This window comes from Seriola aureovittata, chromosome 7 (assembly GCF_021018895.1).
Source record: "Seriola aureovittata isolate HTS-2021-v1 ecotype China chromosome 7, ASM2101889v1, whole genome shotgun sequence".
NCBI classification, from domain to species: Eukaryota; Metazoa; Chordata; class Actinopteri; order Carangiformes; family Carangidae; genus Seriola; species Seriola aureovittata.
Window position 1 is genome coordinate 22300754 of NC_079370.1, and position 20201 is coordinate 22320954.

The window sequence follows — 20201 nt, forward strand, 5'->3', positions numbered from 1 at the left end:
ATAAACAGACATAGTAGCAGCCAACCACAGAGCAGCATGATGTGATTGACTGAAGCAGATAAAGGAGTAATACGACTATGGGGAAGTGCCTGAATAGTTTCCTGGTTAGGAGCCCACTTCTGCTTCAGAGTTTCAGACCTCCAAGAGTCCCAGAATAGACTTGTCACCACCAACTGATGGTAGCTGGCCACTGGCCCACTGTAAAGGCCTTCTGCTCCGTGGTCTATTGGCGCTGCACACGTGCCCTCCATTCTGATATCAGATCCAAGCAACTCCAGCCACTTCCAGGGAAGGGAAAGGTTAGCAGGGCCTTTCTTACCCTCTAATGTATGTGCTTGCATTACGAGAAGTCAGTGACGTCAAACCTGTGTTGAAAACTAACGAACAAATGCAAACATGTGATGGGTCCCCCTAATGAATGACACATGTAATGTGAGCAAGTAACAAATTTAGTGCAAGACAATTAAACTACAAAAAAAAGAAGAAAAAAGAAAAGTACAAAAGAAAACAGGTTTCTTTGGTGTGAAAGCAAAATAAATTGGATAAAATAGACAGAGAGGGATTTGATCATCTTTGCAAGGCAAGTAGGGATAGTGGCCTTTAGTCTATTCCAATTCATGGCTTTTACTTTTGAAGCTGTGACAAATCATTCTGCAATGTGCGAGGGCTCTCTTTATATCTGGTTGATAAGCCTATTTTTTATTTGTGGATCTCGTCCTAGTAAGTTGAGTGGTGACCCCCCAGTCAGGGACAGCTGTGACTCCTGACAGAGCTGATGCATGTTAAAGCACAAACACCTCCAACTCAGGAATGTGCTAAAGTTAGAGTTTGTTCTAAACTGCCTCATATGAAGGCCGGGCTTGTCACTAAAGTAATTATAGGCTGTCGGAGTCAATTTTAACTGATTAATGAAAATGATGATTCAACAAACTCTTGAAATTTTTGTAACCTTTAAATGTAAATGGTGAAACAAAAACATACAGTAAATTAGTGAAAAAGTGCCCCTATAGACTAAAAGAGCACTATGGTGTGTATATAGAAATATTTATTTGAAGGCAGAGGACTCACATCTTCTCTCTTTGCTTTAACATTATACAAAAAATAATCCTAATTTTTACTGATATCAAATATCTGCACGTTTTGATCTGGACAACACACATGTCATAACTCAACCAAAATGTGAAAATTTATCTTAATTGCAATTTTGCAGCCATGCTAGTGGTCTATCGTGCTGGTCCACCACTTTTGGTCCAAACTGAAATATCTCATCAACAGTTGGATGGATTTTGTGCAGATATTCATGGTCCCCAGAGGATGAAGTCTGACTTTGGTTCTCAGCTAACTAGCACCACCAGCAGGTTGGCTGAGGGTTCTAAATTTCATTTTACACTATTTTGGTTTAGAGTGAAATTTCAGTATATAGTATATGCCTGTTGGGTGAATTGACATGAAATCTGTTCTAGACATTCAAGGTGCCCAGAGGGTAAAACCTAAGGAATTTGCCATTCCCCTTATTTTTCCTCTTGCACCCCCACAGGTTGAGGCTGTCTTTGGCTTTAAGTGAAATAGCTTGACCACTATTGGATGGATTAACTTGAAACGTGTTCCCTTGAGGATAATTTATAATCAGTCTGATGACCACAATATCTAACTTTACATAACTTTTCATCCAACACCATCATCAGGTCAAGAATTCAACTTGCTAAAAAATTTGGTTCACCACTAAATACCTGCAAATCTAATTCCCATCAGCTTCAAACTAAGAGGGTTATCATGGTAAACATTGTACCTAAACATGTTAGAATTGTAATTGTGAACCTTTTAGCATGCTAATGTTAGCCTTTAGTTCAAAATGTGCAAAGTTTGTGATATTTTTTTCTTATATTTTTCGCATTTATTCACAAAAATTTGCACAGGACGTAGCAAATGATTGTGTAGCAGTTTCTTAACCGAATTCAAGGCCTTGTTGACTTGACTATTTGAACTATTCTCTATGCTGACTGACACATTTGAGGCCCTAATCCCACCCTCATAGAAACCTTAAGACAACCTTGACTGATATTTGTATGGGTCAGCATGAAGAACGGTGTCAATTAGTGTTCGAACAGAGAGAGAAAGTGGCCTTTGAAATGCAAGAAGGACGAAGCTGCGAGGATTAACCTCTTGTGCCGACTGGTCCTTGGTGAATCTGGGTATAATTGGGAAGATCTTGTGGGGTTAACGATTGGTGACATGAAGGGAACTACGTGTCCTATGCAGAGACAGAAAGACCAGAGATACGTTTCAGGGGTGGCTAGAAGAAGAAAAAAAAAACTCATATGCTGTAAACTGTACCACCAAACTCAAACCCACAGAAGTGTGCTTAACCACAAATTGGCTGCAGACAAAGAGGTACTGTGTGTTAGGAGCTAGTGAGCAGAGAGGGAGAGTGAGAGGTGTCTTTGGCATTCCTCACACTGCTGCAAAAATAAATAATCAACTGTTCTTGGATAACAGAGGCAGCAAGGGGCAAATTACAGTAGAAAGAGGGAGATTTTTTTTTTTCCTCTGTCCAGAGCTGAGGAGCAAGAACAATACACAAAGTAAAGTTCTGAAATCAATCAACACACTATGGGAACCGTTCCTGCTGCTTTGCCAACCCAAACTTTTCTTGCCTCGTAAATGTATCTGGAGTTATATAATGCTTGTTAAAAGCAACTGTGGAGCAAGACAACCATTGTTTTGTAAAAGAAAGTTTGTGTAACTGTGTAAAAGTGAAAGAAAAATTCAGCAAAGACTCAGAGTATATTTTAGAGGAAGACTTCAGCAATATAAAACTGCGCTGACGTCACAAGCAGAATAGCCTACTGTGTGGGTAGAGTAAGAAAAGCCAGCTCTTGGCTTTTGTCTCACCAATATACGCATTAATGCACATGGAAAATCTATAAACTGATGTGTGCTTGAGGTAAAAATGACAGGCCTTGCTTGTGTTCTCAAATCCAGGAGTCACGGATCGCACTGACTTCTCCTTTTCCAGAGTGGAAAGAAATGAAGTAACAGATTATGCCCTCCTTATACTGACTAAAAATAAGCAGGAGAACCCAAAGAGTTTGCCAAGTCCCCTTCATTCTTACTTACTGTCACTCTAACAAGCTTTCTGTCATGGGTTAGCGGTGGAGTCTCTTTGTGTCCAACCTTACGACGCCCCCTACAGCCTCTCAGACTTGGACAGGAGCCCAATCAGGAGGGGGCAAATGGGGCCAGACTGAAAGCAGGCGCAGTAACGTGACAGATTTGCCATATCTAACACTAAAGCATCAACCATGGATAGCAATGGGAACTTTCCCTGGAACTGATGACGAGGATACCAAAGTATTCATCACTCCAACTTTTCACATCTATTATCCAGCGCTTTGTGAACAGGGTACTATTTCCTCCGGCAGCATACTATATGCAAAACAGAGTATGTTCTTTCCACTCTGATGTAAAACTGAATTCTGCAAACAGGCAGTGACTACAAAAGCGCTTTGTGCTGTAAACAAGTTCCAGCAGTGAGATCTGGACAGAAAATTTGAAACAGCCCTCGACTCTCTTGTTCTTTCTCCTGTGAGAGCTGAATGCCAGCTCAGCTAAACGGCAGCCAGGGATCAGAATCAGCATGCAAGAGATGTATTGCACCATTTAGGCGCTAAGTGTAATTGCATAAGAAAGATCGATGACATGCTCAACTCCCTATTTAACTCTCTGTAGTCCAAAATGAGAAAAAAAAATGAGCTGCTGTCTGTAAGTGGCCACACCTCTCCGTGACATAAACTTATTTCCGACCAATGCTGAGAATCATCCCCTCACTGTATCCTGCCTCAGTCTTGAGTCACTTACCTTTTCTTGGGCTGAGCCAGAACCGATCTCCAATGGGATCTCCTCTGTCCATGCTGCTTTGATCAGACATATTATACACAGGCCTCAGCACCTCCAACAAAACACAACACCTTCTTTCTGCTTTCAGTCAAAACCACACTGCTGCTTTTCTTTTCACCCTTGTGAGACCCACTGCCTGACCAGCAGATCAACATGGCATGCAAGATGGGGCTAAAAGAGAGAAGGAATGGGTGGTGGAGGGGTACATTCAGGGTAGGGAGGGTGTTTGTGAGAAAAAGAAAAAAAAAAAAAGAACAAGGGAATCTTTTCATCTCTGGCCCATAAATGCAGAGGAACATCTACACTATAAATCTGAGTGCCTTGCCAGGCTGGACACATCCTCTCCGCTGCCCTGGATACCCTGCCCCATGTCCCATACATCTGAGGGCGCCCACGCTTTATTCCAGACAACACGGAGATACACACTGGACGCTTTGTTCCCAGAAACCTCACAAATTACAGCCACAGAGATTAAGATGAAGAGTGGACACTGGACAAAAAAAAAGGGAGGACAAGAAAAAGTAGACAGAGACAGACAGATAACAAAAGGCACTATCAAGGCGTCCAAAATACACCCAACAACAACAAGTCAGGTTTTGTCTCTTGCATACTTATTCCTTGGTTTGTGGGGAGCAATTAAGCCTTTTGTAAGACGATAAAAGGCGAGTGAGTTAATCTTAGAACTGGAGTCAGATATTAGCCAACCAAAGGAGAAACAGTCCAAACACGCAGAGCGAAAATGCAAATTCTCTTTCGTTGTTCAAACAACCAGCAGGTGGAACCACATTGCAAAGAGCTGTCGGATCGCAGGTAAGTTGAGGGAGATGAACCTGTCAAAACATAATCATGTTTTCAATAAATGTCGACGGCTGTGTCAGAACTACACTCCGGCCCCTGCACTGATCCTTGACTGAGGGAGGCTTGACAAACATGACGAGATAATTAAGTGAGGATTTTCAAAAAAAAAAAAAAAAAAGGCCCATTAGCTCTGACACACTGACTCCGCAAGTGACACATTTTTCTCTTAAAACCCGAGTAAATGAAAATTCACACAGCCTGAGTTAGATTAACAAAGTGAGTATCTCCCAAAGTTAGTCTTTTTCTCCACCCAGCCATGACAAACAGCAGGGAAAGCAAAATAGAAATTATGTCCTCAATGACTACCTGTAGAGACACACTATATTTGCCAACTCAGACTGTTTAAGCCTCATATGAGCTTCAGCTAAACTTCAAATTACATTTTGAGGACTGTGGATCAGAAACTCATTCAATTCAGATGTGGCCATGTGAGTATTGTCTGAAGAAAAACTTGAAACATTGTGAACCTCCTTTCAGTATCTGTAATTATAAATAATGCTTCAATGGACCCTCACAAAATGGAGCTGCAGTGTGGTGGGTGAGGACGGTGTAAAATGGCCGTAGGGTGTGCCAGGTGTGGTAATGCCAGCCAAAAGGCACCGGCATGTTTGTGCCACCCTCAGCCTGCTATGAGAGGACAAGCTCATTCATTCCTCCCTCAGACCCTGATTGTGTGAAAAAGCAGACATCTGGTAAAGATAGTGTCCCACTATGAAAAAAAAATGTCCCAAACAAAGAAACAAAGTCGAATCATTCAAACAAAAGAAAAAAAAAAAAATCGTTTGAATATTTGCTCCATGAGTCAGCGTCTGCTAACCTCACATGGGTGTGGCCATGCTGGGCTTTGGTTGCTGTAGCAACACAACCCACAGGTTAGCAAATACCATGTGCCGTCCACGGTTGAGGTCCCGGGGAACGTGGGCTTACTGCTTCTGCTGCTGTTGCTGCCATGGGCAACCAGCTATCAAAAGAACAAAACTGGACACAGGATCTAGACTCTGACTTCCTGACTGGCTGCCACAGTGTACGGATTTGTATTGTAACCTGAAGAGGCAAAGCTTTATTTTTAGATAGGCATCCTGACGATCGGCCACCAATAAAATACGGACAAACACAATACAGGTGCCTCCTCATGCACAAACACACATATATGCTCCCACACAGAGACACGGGGAGGTGATTTATTATCATCACTCCCATAAAATCCCTCCATCTGGAGAGAATGAATCAGTTGCATTCTTTCTTTCCTCAGAGCAGAGAGAGAAAAAATGACTGATCCTTTCACTGCAGACAGACTTGCAGTAAACTTATTTAAGTTATTGAGGCCGAGGAAAAGAAAATGCCACAGCTTTAAAATCAAGTCACAGACAGCGTCGACTCACCATCACTATTAATTGTCAAACTTTCTTCAACTGGCTTTCACTGAGCTGAACCACCCACAAGAGGGCTCATGTAACTCTATAATGTAGGAAAGAAACACAGCAGCTGTGGCAGTAAGGGACAACGTGTCGAGGACGCAGCACCGCCCCAGCTGCATAACAGAAAGGTGTGAAGTCAGTTAGATTCAGACAGCCTCAACAGAGGAGAGAGCAACGATCCATCTGCAGAGATAACACTTGATATGTGATGGACTTACTGCCTAAACAAGCGTTTTTATGGATACTGTGACATTACAGAATGCTCTGTTTGTCTGGGATCACAGCTCCTCTGCAGCGAAGCGCCGAAAAGACACGACGACATGTACCCAGCATGTCCTTTCATGCCACAATGTGAGAAAAATAAATACATAAATGTAACCCACAGCCAACTACTCTGCCTGTGACTCAACGACAATAACAATATATCTAATTACGCAGGTAGAGAGCATGGGTGGAGTAGGATATGAGAATTGATTACCTTGCATTGTTGTGCCCATGGGGTTCTTGCGTTTTTTCTTTTTTTTTTTTTTTACAATGATGAGACGTGATAGAGTCCAAGACATGAATGCTGGGAAATAACGATCCATAAATATCAGGCCATCACTATAAAGGCACATGACTGAATTACAATGCAGCGGAAGCAATAATAAACACCTACACTAAACCTCATGATCAGCGTCCCTTAGCTTGTTAGAAATTTTTACTTATCAGCTTATCTTATTTTATATAGGCTATTCGTGGACCACCCCACCCACAATTCAAGTGTCCTCAGTGCTGCAGGAGATGGCAATTCACTTTCCTCTTTACTTGTTCTTATCAGCATGATTGGACTGGCTCTACATCCTGTTTTCCAGTGTGACACCTACTACTAAAACTCCAGCTTTAAAGACAGGATAACAATCCAAACAATGGGCAGGCTTCCCTTCCCGAAATGTAATAAAAAACCAGTGAGCAGGGCCGGCTCCAGTATTGAACAATACAGTGGATTCAGATACCACACGTTGACTGCACGCACAAAAAAAACAACAAAAAAAAACACTCCTTTATGAAATCCAAGAGAGGCAACAATCATAGAAAGAAATGTTAACAGTTTGTCTTTAAGGGCGTGTGGCCCCTGTGGGGACAAAACAGCAGAGTAACTGCAGTCAACAGCCTCTCAGGTTACTCCCCTGACAACACAGTATCGCTTAATGTTTTTACAGCCTCCTCTCAAGGTGCAGTCTTAGACATAAAACCACACTATGGGCTTTTAAAGAGTTTACTGTAACGAATCCGCTAATTAATGTTCTGCTCAAAGGTGTGGGGCCAGTTGTGCTGCTTTCACAATTCCCACAATTCCCTTTCACAGAGGAAAACTGCATGAACAGTACACTCTTGTGGTAAAAGTAAAGCCTGCAAGTAATGGCTGTTGCCTCGAAAACACACTGCAGATGAATTACATATAATTCAAGTATCAAATGTTGGCATGTCCTTTGGAAAAGAAATGTGACCCGCTTTAATTATCTGTGACAATGAACTACCTCGCTTTGTAGACCTGCCAGAGCACCCAAGTGAGGTGTGGCCGGGTCTCTGCATGAGTAATTACTCACCCTCAGGTGATGAAATGTGAACCATTGAGCACCAGAACGCACACAAAAGCTACGGAGGAAACATATGTGTACTATTGCAACGTTACCCCCCCCCCCCAATCCAAACAGCACCAGCAAAAAAGGTGCTCATATGTGGAGACACATTTTTGCTCCTGTATTGAGGCTAGTTGACCACACACACACACACACACACATACACACATATACACGTTCTTGACATTTTTGCTTTGTGAGTGAAGTTCAGAATAACTGAAACGCCATTGTTTGCCCCTCCCCCGCCTGCCCTTCAATCACACACCCACACACTCGTTTCACTAACTGTATTGCACCTCCTATTATTTTCTATTTACATTTACAGCAGATATCAACATGAGCAGACCCTTAACAGAGGCCAACAGACTCCGTAAACATTGTTGAAGACACACTGAGATGGACAGTGGACTTTCACTAAATAGACCATCCGTCCCACTACTCACCTTACACCTAAAGCAAAGCAGTGAAGCGACCTGCTCTGTTACGGGGGGCCAGGCTACACCCAGGTGTTATAGCCCCTCCGTGTTTATAATACTGGGTGTAAAACATTCCAGATGTACTTCAGAGGAAAAGGATGGCCTGTGAGGGCAGGTCTTGACCCAGCCCTTCACATTCATGAAAACTATGAATCATTCAAGACAGCATAAAACCTGTCCTGAAGTAAATGTGTCAGTGTGTTGCAGCATATCCATCGCTGAACTAGTCAAACAACCATGTCATTAAGACATATGTGGAATTTTAAGCATTGTGATAAAAGCCCGTCAAACCCCCCTGAGACATAAAGGCTTTAATTCATGCAACAGACAAACACAAAAGAAAAGAAAAAAGAAAAAAGAAAAAGGAAGGAACCAAGCCAAGGAACAAACATCACAAATGTCTTCCCATTGGTCTCTCTGAGTAACTCTATGTGTGTTTCCTGTGTGTAATTGCATTCCCATGATTTTCCCTTTGCGTTAATTTAATCAGTACTTATTGGTTTTGAGCTTCAGATGTTCTGGACCATCTTCTGACAAGAAGGGACACTCACCTGAAAGACAAAGACAGAGAGACACAGAGCATTAGTATGATCAGTGCTGTGGGAAATAAAAAATATCTGTAAGCTACACTAAAACAAAATATATATATATATATATATATATATATATAACAGTGTGTAGGAGATGTAGATGGGTAAAATTTATTCAGATTTACAGTTCAGTAAATCTATCAGACACATCAGTTATTGATTAATCAGCAAACCACGGAGACAAAACTAAAACGGCCTCCCATGTGCATTGCATTAGCAAAGCACGGCAAGAATGAATATGGCCTCTGACACGTGCAAACACTTCAATCTAATGGGTACATTTTTCCCTCCACATGCTGGATCACCCTGGTGTTTTAATAGCTGTCTGACAAAGAGCTGAATCACATTATCATGCTTCAACTTTATCTCCTCTGAACTCATGTCTGCAACGAACTAAGGGGGCATCTGGATCGTGTGAATCCTGTTGCACAGAAGACTGAGGAAGAGAGACCAGAGTGACACATCAAGAGGGAAACTCGTGTTAACTGGCTAATATCGCCATCTACTGGACAAACTGCGAAGAGGCAAGTTAGCGAGTTACTGAGAACAGATACTACGAGGGGTACAATCATGACACTCAGAGCTATTTTAAATCTAATTTTATCAGACAGAGGCTCGTTATAAATATAGAGGGAGAACAGCAGAGCTGGACTGTAAGTCCATTTATTCCATTTTTGGCTTCTTTACACATCTACTCATTCTAATATTGTACTTTTTACTCCACTACATTTAACTTTATCTAACAGCTGGAGCTACTGTGGACCATCCAGATTTTATATACAGAGCATATGATGAATTTATAAAATATATTACTGATTAAACTACCCAGCAGAATGTAAAGCTTTTAAAATTAGCACCAGATACAACATTAAAATGATGCTTATATGTTTATGTATCAACAATAATAATACACAAATATAATACTTTATAGCACTGTAAAATGTTAGTATTTAGTTATTTTTCTTAGCAGGACTTTTACTTGTAATGGAGTATATGTTACGTTGTTTACAAGTTTCCGAGTACTTCGAGCACTGGAGAACGGTTCCCAAACACCCTCTACTCAACTGCTAGATGAATTGTATTGAACTTTTCTGTCTCTTTCCTCTTTCGCAATCCTAAAATCTAGACGACAAATTGTTTTTAATATGCTCAAGTGAGTAAACAGCTTGAGGCTCACCACAGTAAACACAGTCTGATCCGTTAAAGTACCAGACAAACAACACTGTTAGCTTCCAGACCTCCTCAGTGACTCGACTATTTCAGATGAAAAGCCCAAACTTTACAGCCGTCCTTTAAAAACGGGGTCGCTCCACTCTGCCCTCGACACTTACCACCCACGTTGCCCTGCTACTGTGCAGGACAGACCCCTCATAAGCACCTGTGCATGGAAGCTGCATATGAATCCCAGCTACCCAGCATTATCCCTGCTAGTGTTTCTCGTGTGTAACCAACACTGTGCTAAATCATCAACTTATGACACTGGTGATCTGAGAAATATCCTGTTCTAAAATAGTAGCTGTCTAACTTTTTGTATGGTTTTCAACAGCTGACTGTCACTGCTTATGTGAGTGTTTATGGTGAATATTTATGGTAAATATGTGACATCGGGTGAATTATTATTATGTTATGGGGAAGATACTAACCTTTTAGTGGGCAGGTTTTATGAATTTACGTTTCACATGCTGCTGCTCATTTTAAATGCTGACGTCTTCTTTTCTTTATCAAATAGGACCATATATTTACATTAAAGAGGCTGATTTTTGTTCTTTTTTATTCGAAACAGCTGACAAACAATTAACAGATATACATTCTAAAGTGTAGCAGATTCATTTTCTGCTATTTGACTAAACAATGACCCAATCCTATGAGTATGAAACAACACAGATTCGTGGTATATGATGGTATGGTTAATGGCAGCAAATTGGTGCGCAAGAAGTGACAAACCAAAGTGAAGAGAAATACTTTTGGGTTTTTTAAAATCATGCCCTAATACAGAAGAAAGTTGTCAAGCACTCCACCCTTTACCGACAGTACTTACTGTTACATCAGTTCTAAGGAACTAATTTTCAAAAGTTCACTTGAGAGCTTGTCTTCCACTTGTTGCAGCAAAGTGCGTAGTTACTTTGTGCAACTCTGATGGTAACTGACATGTGATAACAACTGCTGCCAGAATCACATGTCATCTTTTATGCTTGTGAAGATGAACAAAATATTAAAAAAACACAGAACAACAGGATGTGAGAGGAAGCGGCCCGACAGAGCAGTAGGTCTCTCTTCTAGAACATCCCGTCATCATCACATTTCCTGAGAGGACAGCTTACAACCGGTTAGCGCAATTAAAAAGGATGTGTCAAGGACGTGATGTGCCAAGCGAGCATTATTTTATTTTAAGTGAAAATGTCTTCTTGGAACAGTATTTATTCAGTAGCATCAGTGCATCATGTAAATATATATGTGACCTTAAGGCCCAAATACTTTTGAAAGAGTCTGTCGCAGAACATTAAATGTGTTTATACAGACGTCACCATGGTCCTTGATCTTAGCAGTTAACTTAGTGAAAAGTCAGACAATGTTATCATTACCATAATTACTTTTTGAGCTAAAACAAAACAAAGACAAGACCCAAATTGACCATAATGGGTATTCTTGATCTTGTTAGTTTAGTAGGACTAGTAGTTTGACAAATTAATCTTAACAAGGTCCATTTCAATGCCTTTTTCAGAGCATTCATCCCCATCTCACACTGTAGTTTTTATGATATTAGTACAATTATTCATTGAACAAGGTCCATCTGCTGATGAAGACTGTGAGATGTGTAGTTGACAGCTCTGGAAAAAGTTTTATCAGTTCCCTGAAATTGCAAAACATAAGTTTTTTTTTTAAAGCAAATTCAGTTTCAACTACAACGCTACACTCCTGCAAAGTTAGGAGCAGTCTGTGCAGCAGAGGCAGAGATGTCCCGACTCTCAGTCCCTGTTTTAACCACATAAGCCCAACAAACCAAAGTGGTTGGTCTTGGGCGCACGAACTGTGTGGACCTGCTATTTAGTTCATGCAGCCAAACAAAATGCCAAAGGGCTGGATGAGGTGGAATATCAATCAGACTAAATTCACTCTTAGTCAGTCTCATTGCTCTAAACCAGCTCCGCCAATCACAGTGGCACATGACAACAACAGGAGAGGGTTTCTCCAGGAAATCATATTGTTCACTGAGTGTCGCAGAGCGGCACAGTCTGAACACGCAGCATCTCAAATCTGCAGCCAGAGGCAGGTGATGTATAGGTTCGTTTATTCAACTTACACGGTGACGACAGAAATACATACTAGAAATGTTGATGAAGGCATTTCAACAACCACATCAATCCGATGCTATTTCAGTTCAACTTCTACTGTATCTCACATCATAAATGGTCACATCGTAATGTAAAAAATGTGACACAACAGCATGTGTAATATTGTGGGGAATTATCACTTTTTTAGCAGCCTGGTGTCATTTGCACATGATTGAGTAATGGTAAACAGCAATGCATAAAGGCAATGCCACCTGATGCGACGCTCCTAGAAGCTTTGTCTAGATGTCCTGCCTCCTTCAGATGGCTGCAGGGATTTAATAAACTCAAGACAAACTTTTCATGCAGTATAAAGCAGCTGTGGACAAAAAAAAAAAAAAACACACTTTTAGACCAATGCAGAGGGATTTACCAACATTAACGTTCATTTTTTTTTTATGTCTTACAGTGACATTCTGCAGTGATGGAAACCCTTGGGGGGGGGGGGGGGTCCATGGCCCAAGATTACTTCTGCAATAGACTGTTTGGCCGCCCACTAGGGGGAGGTGACTGGAACCTTCTTCCGTCCAACAATAGCAACACCCAAACACACATTTCCACCAGTGCTGGGAACATTGGGAGCTGCCAGACAGACAAACCTCCACCAGCCAAACATTCCAGCAGACGCACACAGTACAGCACTTCTTCTCACTCTGTGGGAGGTCTTTGAATCGTGCTGAAGCCTGATGGAAGCTCAGTGGGAACCTTTCCCTCGGTAATCCCAGAGACCGTGACAGCTAAAAAGGCCTTTGAGTGAGAGAAAAATCCCTCCTCTGTGGACTGAGAAGTCAGCGGCACGGCAGCATCGCACTCAGCAGAACGCGGGGAGGGTAATATACTGCTCAGGCTGCTGAAACAGGGACATAAACTGGCAAATTAGGGAGTCGTAAGAGACGACAGTAAATCTGTGTAGGGCCACATGGCCACAGTCAGCATCATTTATTACTGTTACACCTCTGAAAGTTTAATTCATCTTTGATGCAGCCTTATGGGATGAGAGGTTACTGCTGAACATTGAAACAGGAAGCGTTAGTGCATCATTTATGAGCGGTTATGTCTGTGTGGTTTTAGCACTGTGCTTACAAAGGCGTACTTGTAAGTTAAACAGTGAGTAAAGTACTATGACCTCATTTTGTTGATGTGCTCTGTTCACCCATGTTCATGCTACCTACCCCTACTAACTGAAGATTTAAAAAAAAAAAGCTCACATCACTCCATAGGACGCATTCGCCACGGATATAATTCCCCATACAAACCATGTGAGACAGTGAGAACCCAACACCTTTGGCCCTAACTCTCAGATATAATGCCTCTCTACTGTCAGCCAGTGGAAGCACATGAACATCTGTAGGCTGAGGGGTGAGTCCTCAAATGTAAATTGTAAAGTGTATAAGATGATTAAAATAAAGGTGGGTAAAAGGGGGGCTTCCAGTTTGCAGGGATCATGGTGGACAGCTAGTGTTAAGAACTGTGCATGTAAAAGCTTTGAAGATTTTATCAAGTGTGATACTGTGGGTTGAGGTATAATTTCATCTTTCAATCTGTGGCAGAATAATAAAACATTTCTAAAAAACAAAAAAAGAAAAGAAAAAGAAAGCAAGCAAGAAAGAAAAAAACAAAAGGGGAGGTTATTACTGGTGTGTCATAATGTTTGATTCCTGTAACATCTCACCTCTTCTGGAAAAGAAAAAAAAACAAACTCCTAGGAAAATAACATGTTTTGAGGATTGGTATGAGGACAATAAAGCTACAGTATAGTCCCCTCTATTATGCTACACACAATCATTACAAGCTTTAAAGCATGTTGTCCTGCGCTCCCTGCAAGCACAGACAGGAAAAGCAAACAGGCAACAAAATCTGAATGACACAGTGATCCAGTGACAAACACAGAACATTTGATTCAGGCACTACGGAGAAAAAGTATATTGGCTCATTATGCCAACTCTCAGGGTCCTGTTCATTACAAAAGGACACTTTACATTAATGCTGCTCCATTGTGCTATTGTCTGCTTTCATGCACATATTTCACTGTATGAGCTGGTGACCCTGAGCCACCCTTTAAATACACTTCATGTTTCAGCACTATTAAGCACAACTGTAACTGCAGCTGCTAATGATATTCTCTTTTATTATTGTTTTTAACTGACAGGGACCTTATTACCCATTGTACTACAAAATATGGTGGCCAGATAAATATACAGTGCATATTAATTATGTTTTTTTTTTTTCTTAATAATTATGATCATACTAAAATGTACCACCTCTCATCTTTCTGTGGACCCTGAGCTCCTTCCTACACCAGACTGAACAGCAAAACATCCACACACATCTCCTCAGGCTGGACACACACTCAGCTGGATTGTGCTGTGTTCAGTGTTTCATAGTTGCATAATGTCATAGCTGCTGGATGATTTAACAGTATCAATTTCCAATACACACACACACAATTAACTCGTGTGTTCGTTTACAACCATATTAATCCCCACCTCACAGAGCAAACACCAGTCGATGCACGTGAAACGACTATGGTCCAACTGGTGCAGGACTTTTGAGGCCAATGCTGATATTTGAGAGTTTCAATATTACATTATATATATTACATTTCTTCACACAACTCATAATTGTACAAGTCTTTTTTGGTTTTTTTCTTTAACCAAATGTGGAGGGCATTTTACTGTTAAAAAACTAACTTGTCACTGTCTCAATGACAAACTATAGAAGAAGTGACATTGTTTCAAAATAGATATTTGTACAGCTATCTGCCGATCGGGCTCTACAAGTGTCTATCAGCCAAATATATGATATAAAGTCTATCACAGTGTGTATAACCGTATGCCGTGATGACTGATATACTGTTAATCAAGATATAGTACATTTTATAGAAAATAAATAAAGAAGGTACGGCACCACACTGATGCAAAACACCCTGTAAATCTGTCGTTGCTATAAAACAGTCATGCTCACTGAGATGCAACATTACCTGCAATGGGTCAATGTCATCAGAGACATTAAAAAGGGATAACTATCCTTCAAATGGTACGGCCAAATCTGACAACCAACAATTCAGATTCACCCTAACAGGCAACCGCAGATCCAGACAGACACCTGCTACGCGTTTGCTGCCTGGTTATAGTTTGACCCATGTGCAGTTCCACCCACAGAAATTCCCTTTCCGTCTGCTCTCCACCTGTATCACTTTACCTCTTGGTTTGGCTACCTGCCTCCTTTCTCTCCTTTCAGCTGCAGTTTTTTTTTTTTTTTTTTTTTTTTCCCCAGTAATGTACAACAGCGTGGCTTACCTTTGCTCGAGTAGAAGGACTCCATGCTGAACATTTACAGTAACGTCCAAAGACCGAGTCCAGACCTTGGAAACAGCAAGAGTCACTAACTCCCTCTCTCCACTGTTTGATCTCAGTGTGTCACGTCGGATCTGTGACTTTCTCTCACTATCTGTGTTCTTTCTCCGCTCTCTCTTTCAAACACGTCACGCTGTGTAGATCAACAGAATGGGAGTCCCCCCCCACCACCACCCCACCTCCACCCCACCCTCCTCACCTCCTTCACAGGTCAGAGCCGCCCTTCATAATAATACCTCTGTTCGTGTGTGTGTGTGTGTGTGTGTGTGTGTGTGTGTGTGTGTGTGTGTGTGTGTGTGTGTGTGTGTGTGTGTATAGCACTGAAGTGTTTGAAAAAGAGCTAAAATTTCAGAGAAGCAACAAAAGCAAACAAGGGCGTAGAGTTGAAAGGGTACAAAGAACAAGAGTGAATCGATAAAATTAATGTGCTTTGTGTTGGAGAGACGGATGAAATGTTTCCTTCGATAATTACAGTCACATCACAGTATCCGTGAGGCTAAATGTGAGGGTTTCATGCAGCTTTGAGTGGGTGGGATAAAAAATAAAAGACCAATTTTCACCATTTTATGTATCGTGATAGCGTGTCAGGGAAATGAACCAGAAGTCTCTTGCTCTGCAGAGAGAGAAAAAAAAAACACTGGGTGACAATCCGACAGAGACAGCAGTCTTTTCTGATTAAAGGGACAACAAGACCACAGAGTCAGGCCGAGGCGGTGGGAGGGGGGGCGCTGCAGCATTTAAACGCGCTGGACCAGTGCCACATACTGTAGTCTCACAGACATGGCTTTGTGCCAGCACTTCTGAAGCCAAAGAGGGGACAGCGTGTATGTGTTGCGTAACACATTGTAAAGAGAGGGTGTGTAGCATGTCTGCGAGGTGAAAGAGTGTCAAAGTTATATATAATGTATGTATAGATGTCAGGTCATCAGGCTCGTAATGTTGACACTGGTGAAGGTGAATCCATAAAAGCTATTAAAAGTCCAACATGCAAACTGAATTATATCCTGCATGTAGTGTAAATAGCAGCTGCGGTTACAGTGAATGACGGTGTAGTTTAACTGTTGCTGTTTATGCAAAAGGTTAATGATTAACTCTTATTCTTAAATTGCAGCACAGCACCACACACACACATTAACCCAACCTGGAGATATCAAGTGCACCCAGGGGAGAGAACTGCAAATGAGAGCTTCAGTTACACAAGACGACCACGGCCTTTTGGTTATAATGACTGTTTTTAAAGATGATGAACGACAGACGTCTTTGATATCTGGATACAGGCGAACGCTCGTCATATGGCAGCTCTGTAAGCGTTACTCATATTTTAATTGGACATGAAAGTGTACTCTTAAGGTGATGACGCCTTTCTTTGTTCTTCTCTCAGTCTGAACAACCCACTAATCCTCCTGTGAAAAAAACAGCGCAGCCACAGCATGAAAGGAAAAGCCATCCGCTCTGTGGCAGTTTCTTTAACAAGCCAGTCGTGTGTGTGTGTGTGTGTGTAGTATCAAATGTTTTCTTTTTATCATCTCATATGTATCTGTAGCTTACTGCCGGGCCTGTCAGCTGCACTGCAAATACATATCACCAGGGATTCATCAGACTGTACTTTGTTGAAGGCAAGCGTGTGATATTTGATCATTTTCATAATCAATTCAACTGATACAAAATGTTTCATAGGTATCTATTACAAGCCCTGATCATCCTCAGATCTCGGTCTTTTAGCCTCTAACAGTCAGACTATACACTAAAAAACTGTAAGTGTCACATTTAGTTCCTGTCTGAATGCTTCCTCAGATATCAAGACACCTTCAGATGTTTTTGAGATCAGATATATTCATATATATATACTCTCTATATATCATTTGATAGAATATGGCAACACATGGTGACAGAGTACATTTCCATTTAGGTAACAAATACTGTTTGTCAGTTCCAATAACCATGCGCGTCCTGAGAGCCAGGCTTACAATGAGCTAGCATGTTACTTTTGGCTACTACAAGCAAGTTAACGCTGACGAGTCTCACAGCCACCTTGTTGTTCACCTGCTGTGAGAGCTAGCTAACCACCATCTCTCCTGATAATCCTTTCTCCCTTTAGCAGTCTAGCTAAATGGATTCAGCTGCCAAGCTGCTCCTGACCTTTGTTAAGTGTTTTAAACTGGTGTTTTTTCAATCATGTCTTGCGTGAATCCTGGTTAAACTGTATTTTCTCCTGTCGGTTACTATTTTTTTTTCTGTTTCATCGCACAATTCAACATTTACTTTCATCCTTTTCATTGTAGCTCTCATTACATTATAACCTTGGTGCTTGGACAGCTAATTAACTTTGCTGATACTTGCCATGATTTATAACTATAATTACATTATTTTCAGGTCACTGCGCTCTCTCAAGGATTTCTTCAGCCTAAATCTAGAAATCAAGTGAAATTAATTTTGAAATATAAATTTCCAACAGCTGTGTTACAGCATTTTTTCTGCAGCAGGTAGATCCTTCAAGGCATCACAGCAAACTGTAAAACAGGTTTTCATAAATATCAAATCAGCATCCTTTAATTATTACAAAAGTTTTTTGGGAAAAGCACAGAAGGTTTGACACTTTTTTCATCCAGAAAATTGGTGAGATATGCACACTGATAAATGTGCAATCAACAAAATCCTCCCATTGAACCACTGCAGTATGCAGGTTTAGCGTAGTTTTCATATTAATTTTGATGCTCCTGCCATATATATTCAAAGCTGCACTAAAATTTACCCTTATATTAACAAAGGATGAAATGACTGCATGTAATATAAAAGAGGTCACTCATATAGACAAACCCACAGAGAAGCTCTGCAGTTCTCGTCAGCTCTACGGAGCATTTTAGTCTTTAAACTCATTGTTTTGGTTTTATGGCCCACGGCTGTGTTGTTTTGGATCACGCACATCACAGACACAATAAGTGACTAGCTGGGGAAAATAGTGGAGCATTGAGCAGCTATAGAGCCAGATTTTCTCCCCAGGAGTTGGTGGGGACCAAACAGAAAATGAAAGAAAAAAAAGGCATCAGGTTTCCAGAAACACAACTCCCAAATGTCTGCTGGATGTGTAAATAAAGAAACTGTTGGCTAAGATGTTCACTATATCAACTGAATGAAGTGATGTCAAAGTCGGCTTGTAGTGCTGTCCCCAAGTGGCTACAGGCCTCACACATTTTTTTTTCTGATGGCAGTAAACACATACAGAGGCCAATTTTCAAGAGACAATACACTCATCAAGAAGAAGTGTGTTCGTTTTCCTTGGCTTCCGTCGGGTCATGTTTGCCAAGAGGGGGACACTAAGTCAAATCACAGCTGTCGAGCTGCTGATCAACCTTACTACAATGTGAGGTCTTTCCCCTAGAACTCACCATCACCAAAAATAGTTCAACAACAGAGAGGGGAAACTACCCATGATGCATTTCCTAGCAGTGATGCAGAGATAACCATGTTTCAGGAATGTCCCGAATTGTGTACAAACTGCTTAAGGCATTGTGGAGAGAGGTGTGAAACCAGATGCGTAGAGAGCCTGTGACAAAGAGTGCTGATGTGCCAGGTTGTGAAAGTGAGAATCGCAATGTGTAGGCTTTTGCATGGAATAAAACATATTAAATGTAGAGTATACCGTTACAGTCAGAGTCTGGATTCAGTGCTGAACCACAGCCGTAACACGCTAGAGAAAGCCTGACACATAATAAACAGGCGAGGAACTGGCTATAATTCCCATGTGGTTAAATATAAGGAAAAATATGAGGGGAGGATGGAAAGGCTATTCCACAAGGCAACAATAACAAGAGTCACACAATCCATTCCATCCTGTCTCTTCTTGTAAAATAGCTCACACAGGACAGACCACACAGACGCCTCATGACCTCCACAGTTTGATGATAATCAGACCATCATCCCGTGCCAAGCACCATCTCCTACTGGAACATTACAAACATCTAAGGTCAGACTGCTCCCACTGCAGTAAGGAGGAGGTGATGGCAAGTCAATCCATTTTAATGTGTGGCGGGGGCTGAGGAGCTGGAAGATTTCAATAAATGTTGATGAATCAGATGTTCTTGTAATTTGCTAACCAGTTTTCATGTGACACTGTGAGCAAAGAAGAGTTCCCATTTTAGGCAAATAGGGCAAACATACGAGCTGTGTCCCAATTCAGGGGCCGCAACCTTCGGAGGCTGCATTTGAAGACCGACTGAGTCACAGCGGCACGACTAGACTGTCCCGTTTCAAAAGATTCCTTCAAAAATGTGCCCTTCTTTTCCTGGGCAACGAAGTCTTCCATGGGCGGATCCTTCGTAAAGTAGGCCGTGTCCTCTGAAGGATGCGGCCCCCAGAATTGGGACACAGCAATGGTTTCATAAATAAAGGGAGAAAACTCCACTTCTTTGTCAATGATAATGAGCATGTTTTGTTTAGGCTCAGTTTGTTAAGATGGCAATGAGGCTATGGTACCTATAAAAAAAAGGTAATTTGATGTCAGCTTTTTCAAGTGTTTGTAATTGTGCTGATAACCTTTAGCATTTCAAACTGAAACTGTCAAATGATACTAATTAAGGTGACTCAGTGACCCATCCACATCACTCTAAAGTAATTTTTTTTCTCATTCTGATTCACTACATCACCAATTTCAATAT

At 41.3% G+C, this 20201-nt stretch overlaps 1 protein-coding gene across 8 annotated transcripts in view; it reads right to left on the bottom strand.

Annotated features, from left to right (window-relative positions):
* The window catches only part of plecb (plectin b), a 124572-nt gene that overhangs the window by 65030 nt on the left and 39341 nt on the right, over positions 1-20201 (bottom strand). The window contains exon 1 of one of the 8 annotated variants that reach the window (XM_056379784.1): positions 15490-15665. The exons of 5 other annotated variants lie outside the window; for them this stretch is intronic. In XM_056379784.1, coding sequence (XP_056235759.1) covers positions 15490-15523 — 34 coding nt within the window. In that variant the 5' untranslated portion in view covers positions 15524-15665. Of the gene's footprint in view, positions 1-3858; positions 3990-6651; positions 7247-15489; positions 15666-20201 lie in introns of those variants that run through there. 2 more of the 8 variants (XM_056379777.1, XM_056379781.1) reach the window with 2 other exon arrangements.